The 21,859-nt window shown below is 36.2% G+C and overlaps 1 protein-coding gene across 1 annotated transcript; it reads left to right on the top strand.

The window, feature by feature from the left end:
• The first annotated feature begins 2,717 nt into the window (after positions 1-2,717).
• Positions 2,718-10,683, top strand: LOC126631092 (glutamate receptor 2.2-like). The gene is made up of 5 exons (XM_050301256.1): positions 2,718-3,108; positions 7,097-8,475; positions 8,569-8,881; positions 8,977-9,386; positions 9,656-10,683. Exons 1-5 carry the CDS (start codon positions 2,733-2,735, stop codon positions 10,247-10,249), a joined length of 3,072 nt encoding a protein of 1,023 aa, XP_050157213.1. The 5' UTR covers positions 2,718-2,732; the 3' UTR covers positions 10,250-10,683.
• Positions 10,684-21,859: the final 11,176 nt, after the last annotated feature.

The following is a 21,859-nucleotide window of genomic DNA, read 5'->3' as shown; positions in this document are numbered from 1 at the left end:
AAGAGAGATGGATTTGAAGTGAGAGGGGAGGAGGGAGAGAAAGAAAAAGAGTGAGTTTAAGTTTAAAAACTTTAAAAAATCACTTTTTGTGTTTTTAGATAATAGACTATATTTTTGAATTAGTCTTGAGTTCAGTTTTTTAAAATAGTCTTATCAAACAAGTTTTTAAGGCCTAAAACTTGAAAATTATTTTTGAGTTTAAAAAGTTTGATTCAAGTAAAATACCAAACAAGCTCTAAAATGCTTGAAAACTATCATAGGACTTTAAACTTTTGTAAAGCTGGAGACAGATTCAGAAATTTTGATTCTGAAATGAAGCGAGCCCTACCCGGCCCCCGCCACCGCAAATGCCACATGAGAAATTTGGAGAGCTGAAATTCATCTTTGAAACCACCATGGATCTGATTGAATAGGTACATTGTTGTTTAGAAGCTTAGGGCCCGTTTGTTTGGCTTCTTTAAGTCTCACTGGACTGGATTGGAGTATAGTCCAGTGTTTGTTTGGAACACGGACTACTTTTAATGGTACTACGAGGGACTCGCCTCGACTAGCAACCTCCTTAGATGGTCTTACAGAGACCCCCCGAAAACAACAGGACTGCTAAGACCGGCTTTGTTCGTCAGCTTCACTTGTCTTCTTCGTTTGTCTGCTTCGCTCGCCAACTTTCCCAACGGGTCTCAAATCGTTGGGCTCCAGCTCGGAGAAGAGTCTGGGTTGGCTGGATCTGGGGCCTTGGAAGATGACGGTGGTTTGTTGTTTGATACAGGATCTGCTGCCATGGTTGTCCAGTAATTACCAAACTGCCTTCTCTCTCGCTCGTCGGATATTTGTCGACTTCCTCACTCGACTGATTAGTAATCGAATTGAAGGTGAGGTGGGTTTTTTACCCGACTTCCTCACTCGTCGGATACTTGTCGACTTCCTCACCCGACTTTCTAAGAATGTGTGAAAAGAATAGAATTGCTGATGAGAGAGAGAGAGAGAGAGAGAGAGAGAGATTGAGAGGGAGATGGACGGGAAAGTGGAGAGATTTGGGGAAGGAGACGAGAATTCTAGAAAAAGAAAATGAAAATGAAAATAAAAGAAAAAAAAGTATTAAAAAACATATAGATTAAATAGTATAATATTATAATTTGATAATTTATAAAAACATATTAAAAAAGATAGGGATTAAATAATATAATTTTAGAGTTTGTTAATTATTCTGCTTCTTAGTCCGATACTGCACAAAACGTTTCACTAAGTTAGTCCAGCTTAGTCTAGTCTAAGCCAGTCCAGCTTAATCCCTAAAACTAGTCCAGTCCGAGACAATCCGGTGCAACAAACGCACCCTTAAATTATTAATTTGACACTATCAGGAAGTCATATGTGACGTTCTAAGACAAAGTCGTAAGACATATGCTTGAGCCTTTTGGGTCAAGAATGTATGCTACATCCTTGAACTTTGAATCAAGTGGTGGATTAATTAGACTTAAGAAAAAAGTTTGTACCTCATTTAAAATCTTTGAAAATTTCAAAAGAATACTCCATTCCTTGAAGATGACTTTCTTTTTGGCGTCATTTGCAATGCATCTTCCTTTTTTCTAAACTTCGGCGGTACGAGGGGAAGTTTTACACATGACAAGATAATTGGTGGATGTATTCTAGATGTCCCTTCTATAAACATACAATTAACTTTTTTTATTAGGAAAGTCCATTTAGCTATTTGAACCACACAGATAAGGATTTCGGATTGTATGAAGGGCAACAAACTCCATCTACTACTTGTCATTTGTCTCCGGAGAGATAGTTCCAATATCTCAGCTTGCTATCCCCAATTAATCAAGAAAACAAATAATATTAAGTGGTAAAGAAAAAGAAATAGAAAAGAGTGTCCTAGAATAACTTGTTTATACAAGTTGATTATTCAATTCTAATCTGAACCACATATCACATAAAATCAAAATTTCTGAACCTCACCTCCCACCCTTACATCCATTTAATTCTTTATTATTAAAACAATTCAAATATGTAGATATGAGCGTAGCCGTATTCAGTAGCGTAGATGCTCCCCATGCTCTCAATTTCGAATTTTCTTTTGCAATTTAGATTAATTTAAAGATAAAAACAATTCGAAGGCTATTCTTTATTATATGAAGTCAGTTTTTCACTAGATTATATATAGGTCATCCGTAATTTTATATTCTAGTTGGCTGCTTTCAATGTAGCGTAGTCAAGACTCGGGAGGAGTATGCTTCAACTTTGAATTAAGTGGTGGAATCTAAGACTATGTCCCATTTAGGCATATTAAACTACAAATAATGTTTATGTCTTTACAAGTAAGAAAACATTCATCTTAATTTATTTGTAAATTACAGTTTAACACATAAAAAATAATAATTCAAACTATGATTTGTCTGCTTAATTACCAAAAGACGACAACAATAGGAATGAGTATAAGAAGGAGAACAGAAATGAGTACGAAAAAAATTATTGCATGAATGCACACACTCCGCATAATAGTCGAGACTCATGCTACACGGTTTGTCCACAGAGAGAGTACCGCAAAGTCAATAATAATTAGTTTAATTTCCCATATAATATTGTTAATTCAATGTACATATCTTAATTTTCATAGGATATGGTTACATATTTTGTTCTGGCCTTATAGATTGGGTCATGGCGACGACGACCGGCTGATTCTTTGAGGATTTTCCAGGGACTTTTCATGTGTGATTTTCCAGGTACTTTTCATGTGTACCTACTCTGCATATTCATATATTTATATATGCTTCATCCTCACAAATAGTGTCTTGCAACTTAAGAAAGCACTTGTTCAAATAAACATGGGTACCGTCAAGAAACCTTGTATGGTCTTTTTATGCTTTCTCTTCCTCTTGTCATGGATTTTCAATGTGGCGGCGGTTGCGGCGGTTGAAAACACAACTATCCAAGTGAATGTGGGTGTTGTTGTTGACCTCGATCAACCCAGTCAGAGCGGGAAGATGTATTTGAGTTGCATCAAAATGGCCATCGAGGACTTCTATGCATCTCATGCTCACTTCAAGACCAGGCTTGTTTTGAACACTAGGGACTCCAAGCAATCTGTTGTTGGTGCAGCTGCTGCAGGTTCTCTCTCTCTCTCACATATGATGATGTCCTATTATAATGGATGATACATGCCTAGAGTGTGCTATATATGAATTTGTTTAAATCAGAGGCTTTTAGATCCAGGTCCAAAAACATAGTCTTTTTTAGGGGTGAGTCCAATTATCTAATTATATGTTTTATTTCTTTTATACTCATACTCATTTTATATTTTCTAAAAATATTAAAAATCAATTAAAATCTTCTAATATTATGTATTTTCCAACTCCAAAAAATCTAATCAATATCTTATAACAAAAAAACTAATATACTAACATAAATATATCTGCAAAACATTCTACCCTAACTCAAGTAACAAATATATGAATGTATATTATACCTATAACTGAGATATGAAATCTAACTAAAAGGTAGAAAGAAAAAATATACCTACAAACAAGACGGATTAATCTATGACATGATGTTTATAAAAAAGAACATGTCATATAGGTAGATAAAATACAATTAATCAGCAATATAGGTTGATTATAAAAATTAAAAATAAAATCTACAAATGGGGTTTAAAGCAGGAGGAAGAACAAAAAAAATAACAAATAAATAAATAAAAAGAAATAATTAAAGAGATAATTACAAAGAAATTTGATTTTTATAATAATTCTTATCATTGAAGAGACAATTATTGATAATTAAAATTTTAAGAAATTGGACTATTCTTACTGTTGACTAAAAAAAATTGGACTTATATCAAGTTTCCCCTTTAAATAACCAGTGTAACAATTAAAGGTTCGTTTGGAAGTACTTTTAAAATGGCTGAAACCATTTTGGTGAAAATATTTTTGAAACCAATGTTTAATAAAAATCTAAGTGGATCTGAGAAAAACACTTTAAGTGTTTTCTGCAAGAAGCACATATCTGATATTTCTTTCCAAAAATTTGGAAACCTAAACTCAATTTCACCAAGAACACTTTCAATCATTTTAAAAACATTTTCAAATGAACCCTAACAAATTATGTTAAAGGTGTGTCTGTAAGTGCAACGTGCAAAACCATACAATTTTTAGATCCAGGTTCAAAAACATAGTGTTTTTTAGGGGTGAGTCCAATTATCTAATTATATGTTTTTATTTCTTTTATACTCATACTCATTTTATATTTTCTAAAAATATTAAAAATCAATTAAAATCTTCTAATATTATGCATTTTCCAACTCCAAAAAATCTAATCAATATCTTATAACAAAAAAACTAATATACTAACATAAATATATCTGCAAAACATTCTACCCTAACTCAAGTAACAAATATATGAATGTATATTATACCTATAACTGAGATATGAAATCTAACTCAAAGGTAGAAAAAAAATAATATACCTACAAACAAGACGGATTAATCTATGACATGATGTTTATAAAAAAGAACATGTCATATAGGTAGATAAAATACAATTAATCAGCAATATAGGTTGATTATAAAAATTAAAAATAAAATCTACAAATGGGGTTTAAAGCAGGAGGAAGAACAAATAAATAACAAATAAATAAATAAAAAGAAATAATTAAAGAGATAATTACAAAGAAATTTGATTTTTATAATAATTCTTATCATTGAAGAGACAATTATTGATAATTAAAATTTTAAGAAATTTGACTATTCTTACTGTTGACTAAAAAAAATTGGACTTATATCAAGTTTCCTCTTTAAATAATCAGTGTAACAATTAAAGGTTTGTTTGGAAGTACTTTTAAAATGGCTGAAACCATTTTGGTGAAAATATTTTTGAAACCAATGTTTAATAAAAATCTAAGTGGATCTTGGAAAAACACTTTAAGTGCTTTCTGCAAGAAGCACATATCTGATATTTCTTTCCAAAAATTTGGAACCCAAACTCAATTTCACTAAAAACACTTTCAATCATTTTAAAAACATTTTCAAATGAACCCTAACAAATTATGTTAAAGATGTGTCTGTAAGTGCAACGTGCAAAACCCTACAATTTTCGACCTCACATGTTTAATACAAGGGGATGTGAGCAAGAGGGGAAAACGGTACGATTTTCAGTTTTGTCATTTAATTATATTTTTCAAACCGTGTTAGGCAGCTGGTCCCGTCAAGCCTTATAAATTCTTCAATGACCAACCAAAATGTTGTCTCTTCGTGGATTCGGGGTATTAGCGAATATTGACATCGTTTCGTATAATCTGATCATACATAACTATGCAATTCATAAAGATTTAACCATTTTAACTGGAAAAATAATGTATAATATCTGTTAAGAGTTGACGGTGTGTAGAGAGTTTGTCCCACATTGGTGACGGACAATTCTAGCTAAGCGCTTATATGATATTGGGTTATTTCTCATATAGCCAATTGATATTATGAGGAAACCCTAATTTCATCATGATATTCAAAGCAGGTTGTCCCTGAAAGCCTAAGGGGCCACACTTGCTCACGTGTCACCCACATTTTGTTCATATGTGGCTTGAAAATCGGTTACACATGCAGGGGCGTGTTGAGAGTTGTGTGGAGAGTTTGTCCCACATTGGTGAGAGACAAGTCTAGCTAAGGGGGCTTATATGATCTTGGGCTATTCCCCATACTGCCAATTGATTTTATGGTGAAACCCCAATTTCATCAATATCATTAAATTAGTCAATCACACTAATCAATTTTTTTTAGGGATACTTTGGATGTGGTCCCTAATTCTTAACATTCTTTGACTAAAACCTTAATGGTATTCAAAGTTTGATCAAAGTCCCTTGACTTTGTACACCTCATTATATTACAATTAATAATTATATTTTTATAGTTTTGACATTAATTGTTTGATATTCTATGAGATTTATAATCCTATAAATTTAAAATCCCTCATTATAATACTATTAGAAACCGTTACAATAAAAAAATTCAAACATTTTGCTTGAATAAATGGATAAAAACTATGTAAAAATAATAAATAATAAATGGCAAAAAAAAATGTATCCATAGTGTTAAAAAAAATTGGTACATTTCACATATAACAAAGTGGTACATTAATAAAGAAGAATGAGTACATTATAAATACATTAGGGTATAGATAAAAGATTAAAAAATTATGAGTACAAATGAATTTAAAAACAAATATAGGCGCTAAAAGAAATTAATACATGGGTACAAAATAAAACTAAAAAAAAAATACTACAAATTTAAAAAAAAATGTTGCAAATTAAAAGTGGGTACAAACTAAAAATATAAATATATGATACAAAGTTTATCCATAAAACATAAATATACCATATGTAATTTTTCTATCATTGATTAAATATACAATGTCACGTGACGGTATACACATGAGTACAAACACAAATAAAACTTTAAAAAATATGGGCACAAAAAGAAACTAATATATGGGTACAAATTAAAAATAGATACAAACTAAAAATAAAAATATATGATAAAAAATTTAGCCATAAATATGAATATACTAATTGTAACATTTTTAACACTAAGAACATCTCCAACCCTGGGCTAAAAGCCAAATTACCCCCCAAATTACCCTCCCAAACACTCTCTAACCCATGCTAAAATTTTAGGCTAAATGCCAAATGCTATTTCTGGGCCAAATACCCCCCAGCTTTCCCCCCGAGCTAAATGCAAAATGTTTATCGGAATTTAAATTTTTTTAGATTAAAATGTTCATAAAATTAATTTACAATAATCTACATATTTATTTTTTTTTTAAAATGATTTAAGAAAAAAATTTAGGCTAATTTCATTCTTTAATAATTCCGGGCTAAAATTTTAGGGTAGAAGGGTTGGAGCAGAAAAAATGTTTCTGGGCTAAAAATTTTGGCTTTTAGCTTAAAGGAATATATGTAATAATAAAAATATTTTATTATTCAAATAATTAATGATGTTATTAATACCCAAAGACCTTGATCAAAAATTGAAAATGAATAGGCTTTTAATCAATGGAGTAGTAAAAACAAGGATGTGAACCTAATTTCTCATTTTTTTTTATTGGGACACAGCTCTAGACCTGATAAAGAATGTAGAAGTGCAAGCAATCCTGGGGCCAGTGACATCAATGCAGGCTAGCTTTGTTGTTAATCTTGGAGACCAAGCTTATGTGCCCATTTTATCATTTTCTGCAACAAGCCCCTCTCTTACTTCACTCCAAAGCTCTTACTTCTTCCGAATTACACAAACCGACTCTCACCAAGTGAAAGCCATAAGTGCCATTGTTAAAAATTTCGGATGGAGACAAGTTGTGCCAATTTATGTAGACAATACGTACGGCGAGGGAGTCATACCCTTTTTAATTGATGCATTGCAAGAGGTTGATGCTCATGTCCCTTATCGGAGTGTCATTCCCGCATCACCTACAGATGTACAAATTGAAAAAGAGCTTCACAAGTTAATGACAATGCAAACTAGAGTCTTCATTGTGCACATGTTGCCCATACTTTGCACTAAGCTATTTGCCAAGGCAAAAGAGGTCGGAATGATGAGAAAAGGCTATGTTTGGATCATGACCAACGGGGTAGGAAATCGTTTATGGTCAATCCCTCCGGTAGTTCTGAATTCAATGCAAGGGGTATTAGGTGTGGAAACTGACGTTCCAAGAACAGAGGAGCTTGAAAATTTCAAAATGCGGTGGAAAAGACGATTCCAACAAGACAATCCAGCCATCATCGATGTTGATGTCGATGTATTTGGATTTCGGGCTTATGATGCAGTTTTTGCACTAGCCTTTGCAGTAGAAGAAGTTGGGTTTAATACAAACTCTGATTTTCAAAATAGGAATGATTCCGTTAACTCAACAGATCTTGATACGTTTGAGGTCTCCCAATATGGTCTAAAACTTTCACAAGCCATATCTAATACTTCATTCAAAGGTATAGCTGGTGACTTCAGGCTTGACGATGGGCAACTTCACGCATCGAATTTTAAGATAGTTAACGTAAATGGTGATGGAGTAAGAACTATTGCATTTTGGACACCAGAAAATGGTATGTTAAAGACACTGAATTCAGCAAACACAAGCACACTTTCAACTTCAACTTCCAAGTGCAATCTTACAAGCATACTTTCAACTTCCAAGTGCAATCTTTCACCGATTATATGGCCTGGAGATTCTTTCTCTGTTCCCAAGGGGTGGGAGATCCCAACAAATGACAAGAAGCTGAGAATTGGAGTTCCTGTAAAGCTTGGTTTTAGTGAGTTTGTTAAGGTAACCAAGAACCCTAGCACTAACACAACGCAAGTCACTGGGTTCAGTATTGATGTCTTTGAGGCTGCAGTTGAAGTACTACCATATGCACTTCCTTACGAGTTCATTCCCTTTGAGAATTCTGATGGAACAATGGCTGGCACGTACAATGATTTGGTCTATCAAGTATATCTTGAGGTAAACTTATATGTCAAAATAAAATATCGATTACTGATTTCATTTTGGACCCCGCAATTTATAATTTTCTCTGGTTACATCTTCTGTTGACAGAAATTTGATGCTGTGGTGGGAGATACCACGATTAGGGCAAACAGATCTTTGTACGTGGACTTTACGATGCCCTACACAGAATCGGGGGTAGTAATGGTTGTGCCAATCAGAGACACCAGGAGCAAAAATGCATGGGTTTTCTTGAAGCCCTTGACATGGGACTTGTGGCTTACGACTTTTTGTTTCTTCATCTTCATTGGTTTCGTCATCTGGGTACTTGAACATCAAATTAATGAAGACTTTCGCGGCCCTCCCTCACATCAAGTTGGCACAAGCTTTTGGTTCTCCTTCTCCACCATGGTGTTTTCACATAGTAATTATCGATCTCTTGGCTAGCTAATTTCAAAATAAGAAATCTTAATGGCATTCCCTTATTTTTGGTACACTTTTTTTAAACCACTTTTACAGGGGAGAGAGTGGTTAGCAACTTGGCCAGATTCTTGATGATTATATGGGTGTTTGTTGTGCTAGTTTTGACACAAAGCTACACAGCTAATCTAGCATCGCTATTAACAGTTGAACAACTCCAACCAACTGTCACGAATATAAAGGATATACTAAGAAAAGGGGAGAATGTTGGATGCATGGAGAATAGCTTTGTTTGCGAACTCTTGATGAACCAAGTCGGTTTCCATGAGTCCAAGCTTAAGGCTATCAAAACCATGGAAGAATGTGATGAAGCTCTTTCGAAAGGGAGCGGAAAGGGTGGTATTGCAGCTGTTGTTGCTGGAACCCCATATATGGAGCTTTTCATTGCGAAATATTGTTCCAAATATACCATGATTGGTCCAATCTACAAAACTGATGGCTTTGGTTTTGTAAGATTTCTTGCCTTTATACACACCTTTTTTGCTCCTTATGCACCAATGTTTATTTTTGCTCCTTGATTTATTCAACTCAACAACAATAACAAAGTCTTATCTCACTAAGTGCGGTCGGCTGTTGTTTATTCAACTCAAATGTCATAATTAAACATGATGCATGAGGAGAAAATGTGTACGGAAATGATTTTCCATATACATATATGTAGACATTTAAACGCATTTATAAAAACGTGACTTCTTTGAGATGATCACTTAATTGGCAGGTGTTTCCAAAGCGTTCTCCTCTTGTGCCCGATATTTCACAAGCAGTCCTAAGCGTGATGGAAGGAGAGAAGATCATGAAAATTGAGAGCAAATGGTTCAGTCAAGAAAGCAATTGTGAAGATAACTCCAGGACTCCAAGGATCTCAAGCAACAGCCTTGGTCTTGAAAGCTTTTGGGGCCTATTCCTAATTGCCGGGGTGGCTTCAATTCTAGCTCTCATCATATTCGTAGCTTGCTTCTTTTACAAGCATAGGCATGTCTTGGAGCAGCCTGATTCCAGAACTTCTTCTTCGAGATGGAGAAGGGTTCGAGCCATGATTGAAATTTTCAACGAAAAAGACCTCAACTCCCATACTTTTAAAAGCCGTCAACAACAAGAAGGAATTGCGGGGGTTGGAGAAGAAGTTAAGGCCTCACCTAATAGGAACTGGCCTGAAAGTCCATTCAGCTATGCAAACGACACTGATAAGGTTTTTGGATTCTACAAAGGGCAACAAACGCCATCTACTACTAGTCATGGGTCGCCGGAGCTTACTATCACTGTTCAAGAAATGCATGGAGCTCATGTAACAGCTCACGTAGAAAACAATTAACAGATTCAGTGAAATAAAAGAAGGGATAGTTTGGCCGTATAAATAATCTTGTAACTAAGGTTTAACAGTAAACTTTTCATGCTCGGACCAAGCATGTTGAACTTGATGACCACTATATCCGAGAGAAAGTTTTGTCTAAAGAGCTTTCAAGCCATTTCATCTGCACACAGGATCAACTTGCTGATATTTGCACAAAGCCTCTGTCCAAGACTCGGTTTCATCTTCTCCGGCACAAACTTGCTCTTCACCACCCTCAGTTTAGTTTGAGGGGGGATATTAAGGCTAATATTGTAAAAGATAAAACTTAGAAGATATTTTTCTGTTATGGCTAATTTTCATGAGCTGTAAATTAGTTAGGTGAGCTGTCATTTTTCATAGGTTTATTGGTTGTATATATAACCATCTGTTGTAATCTTATTGATCAAGAAATATAATCATAAGTTTTCTATCAAATAATCTTGTAACTAAGGTTTAACAGTAAACCTTTTATCTGAAGAAGACATCTCACTTATTCGACAGAGCACCTTCAATTTGTAAATCTATAATTCAAAAAAAATATATATACTAAAATAATCATATGGGTGCTATCGTGGACACTCCAAATAGTCAACCTACACTTTTCTCGTAAAAAAATTGTAAGAGAAAGTAACACTAGGAAGAAGTATAGAAGAATGACTTTTGAAAGTGCCAATAACATCTCTCTTTCGTTTTCCATAATTCAATATGCTCCTTTTGATACGCTCACTGCACCTAGCACTCAGAAAGAATTCCGGAAATTGCAATTTTATGCTTAGACCCTGGATATATTGAGAATTTGAAAGTTAATTAGGGCAACACTGAAAAGTTGTTGATTAGTCCTCAATAGTATGCAAGTGGTGAGTTGATTTGTTGGTTAGGAGTTAGGACTTAGGAGATGCATTATTTTTTGGACTTATGTTCAGGAGAAGGAAAAAAGAATGACAGTTGAACCTGTGCTAACACTTGCATTGTTGAGAAAACTAGAATCTTCATGACTATGATTGCATTAATGATTATACGCCGAGTATATGATGGATTGATTAGATTAATTGAACATATGCAATCAGATTAAGCAATGTTCAAAAGTTTTAAATTTATTGTGTATACTTTGGGTTCTGTAGTGTCAGACACCAAATGACACTAAGTATACACAATAATATTTGAAATCTGTTTCATCTATTGTTATTTGTAGATTGAAAAACTCATAGGAAACCAAACAGCCAAATGCTAATTTTCTGCATCTAGTTTGATTTTTCTAGCAACACGCAGAATATTAATTTAGCGATCATACATTCCTCCCACAAATTAACTTAGAGACAACCACCATAACTCAATAATCTGCGAAGTGCACCCATTACACCCACGGACATCGTGAACAGCATGGGCCAAAGCCAGTTTGAGGGATCTAACAGGTCGCTCACTTCCACTATTTGCATGGGTTTGAACGTTCTGATGGCTCAAGCACTGCTTGTGCTATTGGGACTGGGTTTGAAGGTTCTAATGGCTCAACCACTTCCGCAGTTGGCATTGGGTATCGGCACAAGGGGCATAAGTGACTGGTCTCCTGAGTCATGAAAGCCCTCTGTTAGGACCCAAATTAAACAGTTGGATCTGTTCTAAGCCCAACGCCCCACTTAACAAATGATTCTGCTGTTGGGCATTTATTTATTTCACGTAAATGAACAGTGAACGGCCCAAAAGGTTTGAAGACACTTTTGTCGTGGCAAAAATGGGCGGCAAGACCGCCCTGTGTCGCCCTCTCACACTGAAGAAGGGTTTGTTCGGCTGTGTTGCAGAGGAAAAGTACATTTTCAATGGCAAAATCTATAAATCCAAGAGGATCAAAGCCTAAGTATTCAAGTGGGAGCTCATCTCTGACAAACATCACATCAACCATTTGGATGAAATGGAATGAACCGAATTGGAAAGGTTTAACCTTAAGAGCAAGTCCATCTCTAAAAAATAAGCTGATCCAAAGTCTATTTAATCCACCAAAATAAATAGTAATTGACTTAATTGAATAGTAATTGATCAAGTGCATCTCCACTTCTAAAAAATGAGCTAGTCCAAAGTCTAGTCAACTAGTATTAAAATATTTTTTTATAAAATAATAAAAAAATAATTTTATTTTTAATTTCGGATAGAATTTTTAACCAATCTTATCAGGCCATGTGTCATTTTTCGAGAGTACAATTTTTGTAGAAGATGGTTAGGTATTTATATTATAAAAAAATAGTTAAATTCTTTTTCTGTATTTTTAAACATTTTTTATAATTTTTTATTAAGTCAATTAATATGGACTTTGGGCGAGCCTCCAAAGGATGGATGGACTTGCTCTAAAGGAAGAAAGGGTTCTATAAAAGGATGCAGAAGGATTAGAGAAAAAGACACTCAACTTAGCATACAACAAGACTTCTAAAAGTTCTGCAACCTACTTTTCACTTATTCCTTTGTAGTTCAAACATTCCTTTATATTTATAGCTCTGCTACTCCTTTTGTAATATCGATTTCTTGTATTAAGGTCTTACCCTAACAATGCCAGTAACTTCAAGAACTTGCCCAACAGGCATTGTAACGTGCTTGAATAGGTTTAAACTTTGTATGATTGCTTGTCTTTATAATTCACTCTCAAGTTATCATCCTTTCACGCTATTTACTGTCCTTTTTAATAACATTCTATAAGCATCTGCAAACACTTTTCTTTCCATTCTCGCTTTATTTCATTCTACTTGCTTTCTGTCTTCCATTTTCTTACAAGGATTGCAAATTGGTTTGGATCATCTTTGATCAGTTTGTGGTCATTGTTTTGGCATTGAATACAAGAGAAATATAAAGTACTTGTCTTCAAGGCATAGAAAAGAACTTAAATCCATAAGAATAATCTTTTGATAAGAAGGCCAGTTTACTTGTGGCGCAAACAAATGTCCTATACAACATTTAAAAACTAAACAATTTGTTGATCTTGGCCAGCAGTGGCACGCCTAAAACAATCAATATTGTAAGAAAACCTAAGAGCCTACTCAAGGCTTTGCTAAGGCTACGTCAAATTAACACGAGTCCATCACTCATGCAGAAGAGAGTTGTGTGCGGATATCTATAATACCCAAATTTTAAATATATGATTTGTGGAAAAAAATTATCGATAAGGGGAAAAGACAAAAATGCCCTTTGGTTAACTAAACGTAATTTTACGAGAACGTATTTTATCCTCATATATTTTGTCATGTTTCTTGACATATTCAGATAGATATCGATCCTACGAGCACGTAGGCAAAAACCGTTCGTGAAACGGAATTATAACAAAGAAGTTATTAACGATTGAAATGGAGGGCAAAATAGGCATTTTACCCTTAATTTGGAAGGCTCCAGAAAAGATGGAGCAATTGGATGATGCCACATGTGTGGCTGTGAGGAAGAGAAGGTTGCGGGAGAGAAAAGGAGGGAGAGGGGGACCAATGGGAAAGGGGAACCATGAGGGAAAATGAGAGGAAGAAGTAACACCCAACAAAAACATCTTTCCCTTGGACCCGTTTCTTCACCCCAACCCGGTTCGGCCGGCATCCATTTTCGACGCCCTCGTGGTGTTCTCCGAGCAATCAAAAGCTCCCCACCACTACCCAATCATTCCCTTGCCACTTTCCCATCCAATTTCAACCAAACTCGAAGTGTTTGGCCATGATTTTGAGAGGGATTCCACCAACGGGTTCGAGTGAGCTCAGCGGTGATCCACCATTGTGAAACGTTTTCCACCAATTACCACCACCATTAGACTCCTCTTGAGGCCTAGAACAAAGACGAATAAGTTGTAGGGCCGGCGGAGCACCGGAGGTGGCGAATCGACGAACACCCATTCTAGGGTTTCCGACGGGTGTGAGCGAATTGGAGCTTTTCCCGGCCAAATTGGACTTGGCCACAAGTATAAAACTTCCTCTAATCATTGAGATCTTCATTTTTGTGAAATTTGAGAATTTTTAGAAATAGTTAAAATTTTCTAACGAGTCGGAGCGGCCAGCCGCCACCCACGACGACACGTGGCCGAGAGCTGTCAATACTATTTTTAGGCTAAATTAGATGTCCAAAATTCATTTTTGATATTCGTATGACGTAGGTTGATCGTTTGAACCTAAATTCACTACGATATGTTACTTGGTCAATATATGAATCGACGATCCGACCGTTGGATCGTCACCAAACTCTAATACATTATAGTACGTAATATTTGAAGATATTAGAAACATACGGATCGGGAATCTGAGGTACGGATCTTCTCGAATTGGATTTGTAAGTTCGTAAAATAAAACGTAGACCGCCACTTGAATTCTTGATTGGCATAGAGTCGACCGTTGGATCATGATGAAATTTTAGTATATTGTTCTGGAAGCATAATGTGAACTACGAATGGTTTGATCCCTTCGTAGGGTACGTAGGCAGTCTAACACAAAGATTAGATGCAACCATAAAATAACCCAAATTTAATATTGTGCTGGATTTCTTTTAAGGAAAGAAATTTATTACGGTTAATAGCGTAGAGGTTAACCATGATTTTATTTTGGCCTATCACCGGATTTAGCTTCAAAATAAGAATTTTGAGTCATTACAATATCCCTTCCAACACCCTCTATAAAAATAACGCATGTATTAGGGGATATCTTTTGCGAGGCTTCCAAACCATTAATTCCTCTATCTCAAGACCCTGAATGAATGATTTAGAAGCAGGAATAAGCTTCAGTCCGTGTCTTTCCATCAATACCATCGTAACACGTTCAACGATCACTTGATCAGTTTCAAGATGATCACTACCGTACTATTACGCAACTGCATGGCCATTTCCCGTATGACCACAATTAATAACGGGGGCAAAGGGAGGTTCTCTCGCTCAAGCGCTTGAAATATGTGTGCGATAATATGCTCATTTTCTGGGATACGCATACACGCAGAAACCGTTCAAAAGACCCCTTCTACCATACGGTGCATACCTTATTAAAAGTTAATGCTTTACTTAAACTGATTCTGCTTGACTGAAACTGATTCTGTGTAAAAGGGCTGACTGTTGCCTTTATCAGTCGATCCATTCTCTTTATCAGTCGACCCAATTACTTCAGTCGGCTTATGTATTGAGCCATATATATCAGAAATATATGAATGAAAAGATAAGATCTCTGTTTTAAGAAAAAGCATCAGCCCTCTGTTTCCAAAGCTCTCTGCACTATGTTTCTTTGATTTTCAATCTTTATCATTTTATTCAAGTTTTATTAATGATGAAATATTGTCTAAATACCAACATGGTATCAGAGCCAATCTGATCAAAGAGTGGGGCGTTTTTTGATTCTCAAAAGGGGGAAAATTCTAAGTGAAACCCTAGAATCAAAATTTTTCAAATTCATGGCTGGTTCAAGTAGCAGTGGTGAGATTCGAACTCCTATCTTCAGTGGAGTGAACTACGACTTCTGAAGGACAAAGTTGAGAACAATTTTTGTATCTCATGATTTGTGGAGCTTGATTGAAGATGGTTATGTTGTACCTCTAAGTACTGTGGTTTTGACAGAGACTCAAACAAGGGAGCTGAAGGAAAACATCAAGAGAGATGCAAAAGCTCTTGGGGTCATCCAAAATGCTATCTCAGATGAAATTTTTCCGAGAATCTCAAATGAGACAAGTGCCAAATCAGCTTGGGATGTGTTGGAGAAAGTCTACAGAGGCTCTACTAAGGTAAGGGCTGTCAAACTCTAATCTTTGAGAAGAGATTTTGAGTATATAAGTATGAAAGATGATGAATTGCTAGATGATTACCTGAGTAGATTGTCTGAGATTATTAATCAAATGAAAAGCTATAGTGAAATCTTGTCTGATGAGAGAATAGTTCAAAAGTATCTAATTAGCTTGCCAAGAAAGTATGACAACATAGTTTCAATCATAGAGGAGACTAAGGATTTGTCAACTTTGAGTGTTGAAGAATTGATTGGTTCTCTTAAAGGTTTTGCTCAGAGACTATCTAGACATGACAACAATGATGTAGAAAATGCTTTCCAAACACTATCAGTGAATCCAAAAACTCAAGCTAGTTCAAGTCAAAGCAAAGCCAAGTCCAACAAGAATTGGAAAGGCAAAAACAAAGCGTGGGAAGGAAAGGGTAATTTTGAAGAGAAGAAAAAGGTTGAGAAGAGTTCGTATGTTTCGAAGTGCAAAATTTGTGACAAAGCTCATTCCGGTGAATGTTGGTTCAAAGGAAAAGTGAAATGCCACAAGTGTAGCAGATTTGGGCATATGCAAAAGGATTGTACCTACAAAGATAATCAGCTAGCTCACTACACCAAAGCAGAAGATGAAGAAACCAATATGTTTTATGTTGGTCATGATACAACCGTCCAAGAAAAAGCTAAAGTTTGGTTTGTAGACAGCGGCTGTAGCAATCATATGACGGCGAATAAGAACATTCTCCATAATGTTGACACTACAAACCTAACCCGAGTGAAGATGGGAAATGGGCAGCTAGTCAATTCATTGGGAAGAGGTACTATTGCGGTGCATATGAAGAATGGAAAGATGTTCATCAAGGATGTCATGTTAGTTCCTGATTTGAAGCAAAATTTGCTAAGTCTTGGACAACTCATTGAGCATGGCTACTACTTATATTTTGGAGACAATACTTGCAAGATATATGATAGGAGGAATCGTCAACAACTCGTGGCTAAGATTGAGATGAGGAAGAGTAGAAGTTTTCCTCTCACAATTGAGTATGCAACTCAATCTGCATTCAAGATGGAAGTGCAAAAAGATTCAAAGCTATGGCATAAAAGGCTTGGCCACTTGAATTTTCAAAGTCTCAAGAAGCTACAAGAAAAAGAAATGGTGCATGGGTTGCCGAGTATCCAAGAAAATGAAGAAATCTGTGAAGGGTGTGCACTTGGGAAGCATCATAGAGATTCATTTCCACATGGTAAAGCTTGGAGAGAAAAAGTTCCATTGGAATTGATTCATACAGATGTTTGCGGATCCATGAAGACCTCTACTCAAGTGGGAAACAAGTATTTCCTAATCTTCGTGGATGATTATTCTAGAATGACTTGGGTATACTTTCTAAGACAGAAATCAGAAGTGTTCTCAATCTTCAAGAAGTTTCAAGCTATGGTTGAGCGACAATCTGGTTATCTAATCAAAGTTCTTAGAAGTGACAGAGGAGGAGAGTATACATCCACAGAATTTGATAAGTTTTGTCAAGATATTGGCTTGGAAAGACAACTTACTGTCAGCTACACTCCACAACAAAATGGAGTAGCTGAGAGAAAAAACAGAACCATAGTCGAAATGGCTAAGGCAATGTTACATGACAAGGGAATACCTCAATATTTGTGGGGTGAGGCAGTTAATACAGCGGTCTACTTGATGAATAGGCATCCAACAGTGGCAGTTGAAGATAAGACACCATTTTAGGCATGGAGTGGAAGAAAGCCTTCCGTGAATCATTTGAGAGTGTTTGGGTCAATCTGCTTTGCTTATGTTCCTAAAGAACTAAGACAAAAACTTGATGAGTCAAGTGAAAGATGCATTTTCGTAGGCTATGCTTCATACACAAAAGGGTACAGACTCTACAATTTAAAAAAGAAGAAAGTTCTAGTTTGTAGAGATGTTCTTTTTAGTGAGAAATCTTCGTGGGATTGGAATCAAGCAACCATTCGAGAGGAATCTGCACTAATCAGAATTGAAGAAGAAAATCAACCAAATGAAGAGGAAATTGAGCCAGAAATTCCACAATTATCACCTGAAAACAGTCCTCAAGTTCACTCTCCTACACCTTCAAGTCCAAGTTCAACGCCGGTTCGGTTAAGGAGCTTAAATGAAGTCTATGAAAGCTGCAATTTTTGTGTTGAAGAACCAGAAAACTTTGATGATGCAGTGAAAGAAGAGACTTGGAAGGCTGCAATGCAAGAGGAGATCAATGTCATTGTGAAAAACAAGGCATGGGAACTAGTGGACATACCTTGTGACAACTCCGTCATTGGAATGAAGTGGATTTATAAGACTAAGCTCAATCAAGATGGTTCTGTTCAAAGGAACAAAGCTAGATTGGTAGCAAAGGGTTATTCTCAGAAACCCGGGATTGATTTCCACGAAACATTTGCACCGGTAGCTAGGCATGAAACAATCAGAGGCCTTATTTCCGTAGCAGCTCAGAAGGGGTGGTTTTTACACCAACTTGATGTCAAGTTGGCTTTCCTAAATGGAGTCCTAAAAGAAGAGGTGTTCATTGATCAACCTCAATGATTTGTTCTTAAAGGACAAAAGCACAAGGTGTATAAGCTTAAGAAGGCACTTTATGGCCTGAAACAAGCTCCGAGAGCATGGTATGGAGAGATCGACTCATATTTCAATGAAAGAGGTTTTCAAAGAAGTGAGAATGAACCTGCCCTCTATGTCAAAACAGAAGGTATTTCAGATATCCTTATTGTTTCCTTATATGTTGATGATTTGGTTTATACTGGAAGTAGTCATAATATGATCTTGAATTTCAAGAATGACATGATGAGGAAATATGAGATGAGTGATCTAGGCATGTTGCATTATTTTTTGGGAATTAGTATCATTCAATCAAATGATGGTATCTTTATTACTCAAAAGAAATATGCAAAAACACTTCTAGAAAAGTTCAAAATGGTTGGTTGCAAGCCTGTTGCAACACCTCTAGTTGTGAATGAAAAGTTTCAAAGAGAAGATGGTAGTGGTGATGCTGATGAATCTGTGTATAGAAGCCTGGTTGGGAGTTTGTTGTATTTGACAGCGACTAGACCCGATATTATGTATGCTGCAAGCTTGTTGTCCAGATTTATGCACAAGCCTACTTGCATTCACTATGGAGCTGCAAAGAGGATCCTAAGATAAATACAAGGTACAATTGACTTTGGTATTATGTATGAAAGGAATGTTGAGCCAAAATTGTATGCGTTCTGTGATAGTGACTGGGGAGGTAGTGTGGATGACTTGAAGAGCACATTTGGCTATACTTTTACATTAGGGACTGGTGTATTCTCTTGGGCATCTAAGAAACAGAAATCAGTTGCACTATCAACGGCAGAGGCTGAGTATGTGTCGGCTTCAATTGCAACTTCTCAAGCAGTGTGGCTGAGAAGAATTATGCAAGATTTTGGTGAGAAACAAGAATCAGCAACTCATATCCTTTGTGATAATAAGTCAGCTATTGCCATGAGCAAGAATCCTGTCTGTCATGGTAAATCAAAGCATATTGCTCTGAAGCATCACTACATCAGAGGTGTTGTGGAAGACAAGGAAGTGGATGTGGTCTACTGCAAGACAGAAGATCAAGTTGCTGGTATCTTCACCAAGGCATTACCAAAGGACAGATTCATCTACCTAAGAGAACTTTTGGGAGTGAAGCAGCAAAGCATTAAAAGGGAGTGTTAAAAGTTAATGCTTTACTTAAACTGATTCTGCTTGACTGAAACTGATTCTGTGTAAAAGGGTTGACTGTTGCCTTTATCAGTCGACCCATTCTCTTTATCAGTCGACCCAATTATTTCAGTCGGCTTATGTATTGAGCCATATATATCAGAAATATCTGAATGAAAATATAAGATCTCTGTTTTAAGAAAAAGCATCAGCCCTCTGTTTCCAAAGCACTCTGTTTCTTTGATTTTCAATCTTTATCATTTTATTCAAGTTTTATTAATGATGAAATATTGTCTAAATACCAACATACCCCTCGCTAGACTGTAAAATCTTAAGAATGGAGTAATATCATCATTATCTTAAGATTGGTTACAACCGGTTGCCTTGGATAGCTGAAATTTGAACAGAAGCCGAGGTCTGAAACTACAATGTATGTCGTCCATGCGAGGTTCATAGTCGGGGACGGGCTGAGTACTTGCTTCCCTTTGAAAGTTGAAACACCTCACTAACAAAATAGCGCCTCTGAGTAGACATGGTTGACGATGGACCAATGTCTGCAAATAACCAAAAAACAGGGTGGAGATCAAGTACATATTAGAACCAAAATTGCATAGCCCAGCTACACACTTGCTAATCCATTTTTTCCTAAGCCTAGAAGGGTTAGGAAAACGGTGTTTTATCTCGATTTGATGGTAGTACAAATTATATATAAGTTAAAACTAATCAACGATTTGGTCAAATGTACACTTAGAAGGTATCAAATATTAGCACAGAAGGAAGTGATTAAAAGGAGAGTAAATTTGTTTTCTCTCTCTCGAACTCAGTTTTGCTGGTGACGTCAATTTTATCATTTGTTTGTTTTCATATTAGAAAAAAAAAAACATCCTTCAGATTGAGATTACGAACGATCAAGCGGGGAGTAAAATAAATCATACGATCATTCGAGATATCAATTTGTAGAGGCCGTGAGAGAGAAACCTACAAGCTGGGAGAGGACAGCAGCTGTCGCCTTCTTATTCTCTGCAATGAAAGAGACGAAACAAAAAAAATCTGTTGTGTTCAAGGTTTGGATGTGGCCTACCCCAAAAAAGTTTTGTTGAATATACATGTAATGAAAGAGACTATGCTGTATATGCATGACCCTGGTAAGAATTAAAGTTTTGATGGACCATATTTGAATTCTGCATCTCCCGCCACCGCCAAGATGCCACAGCAGTCACAACAGATGGAATATCCTGAGTCAAGCCCTTGCCGCAGACTTCTCAAGAGACCAATCTTTTGGGTTGTTGAATTCGTTCAAAGTCTGTTGAATTTCAAATGTAAATTTTGTTTCGTATTATCTGTTAATATCTGTTTGGTTTTGAAGAGTTTGTTCTTCATCGAAACTCTCATTGTAAAGTCCTATATATACTTGAATACAAGACTGCTCAAACCATTGAGCAATATTCTTTCATGGTATCATCCTCTCCTAGTCTCACGACAAATTATTCCCTCACCATGGCAAATTCTGATACACCCTCTCTTTCCGAGCTGTCACTTTTTGCCTCTAAAACTTGACCGCCACAATTACTCCCTCTGGAGGGCTCAGTTCATCCCCTTGCCAAGCAGTCATAGTCTTCTTCACTTTGTCGATGGAACATCTCATTGTCCTCCTACATTTCTTCTCGACGCTGAAGGACAACTCACAGCTGATCGAACCCTGAATCCAACAGGATCAGATGGTCCTCTAGTGGCTGACGAGTTCACTGTCTCCATCTGTGATGCATGTGATTGTATAATGCATCAGTGCTTCTAAAGCATGAAGGCTTTGCATGTGATTGTAATATGCATCAGTGCTTCTAAAGCATGAAGGCTTTTCAAGACCGATACGCTCCTTCCTCACACAACCGTGTTATTCAACTGAACTTCTCAATCTCCCTCGAGGGGATCTCTGTATCGCTGATTTTTTGGACAGGATAAATACTTTGACTGATCAACTAGCTCTTTCTGGCTCACCCATGAAAACACAAGGGCTTCCATTCAAGCCGGCAAGACTCCTAAAAATCAGCAATATAGAGATCACCTTGACGGAGATTGAGAAGTTGACCTTGTTGAATGACACGGTTGTGAGAGGAAGGCTCTTCAAGGCTTCAGCAGCACTGATGCATTTAACAATCACATTCATCACAAGTGGTGGTAGTGAATTCATCA

The sequence above is a fragment of the Malus sylvestris genome, chromosome 8 (assembly GCF_916048215.2).
Source record: "Malus sylvestris chromosome 8, drMalSylv7.2, whole genome shotgun sequence".
Classification (NCBI taxonomy): Eukaryota; Viridiplantae; Streptophyta; class Magnoliopsida; order Rosales; family Rosaceae; genus Malus; species Malus sylvestris.
The sequence above is the reverse complement of the archived record's forward strand: the minus strand, read 5'-3'. Positions and strand labels throughout refer to the sequence as shown.

Excerpts from the sequence above, each read along its gene's own strand:
- LOC126631092 (XM_050301256.1), top strand. The coding sequence starts at position 2,733 with ATGTGTACCTACTCTGCATATTCATATATTTATATATGCTTCATCCTC. Across the intron at positions 3,109-7,096 it reads TGTTGGTGCAGCTGCTGCAG|CTCTAGACCTGATAAAGAAT; the intron begins GTTCTCTCTCTC and ends ATTGGGACACAG. Across the intron at positions 8,882-8,976 it reads CACCATGGTGTTTTCACATA|GGGAGAGAGTGGTTAGCAAC; the intron begins GTAATTATCGAT and ends CCACTTTTACAG.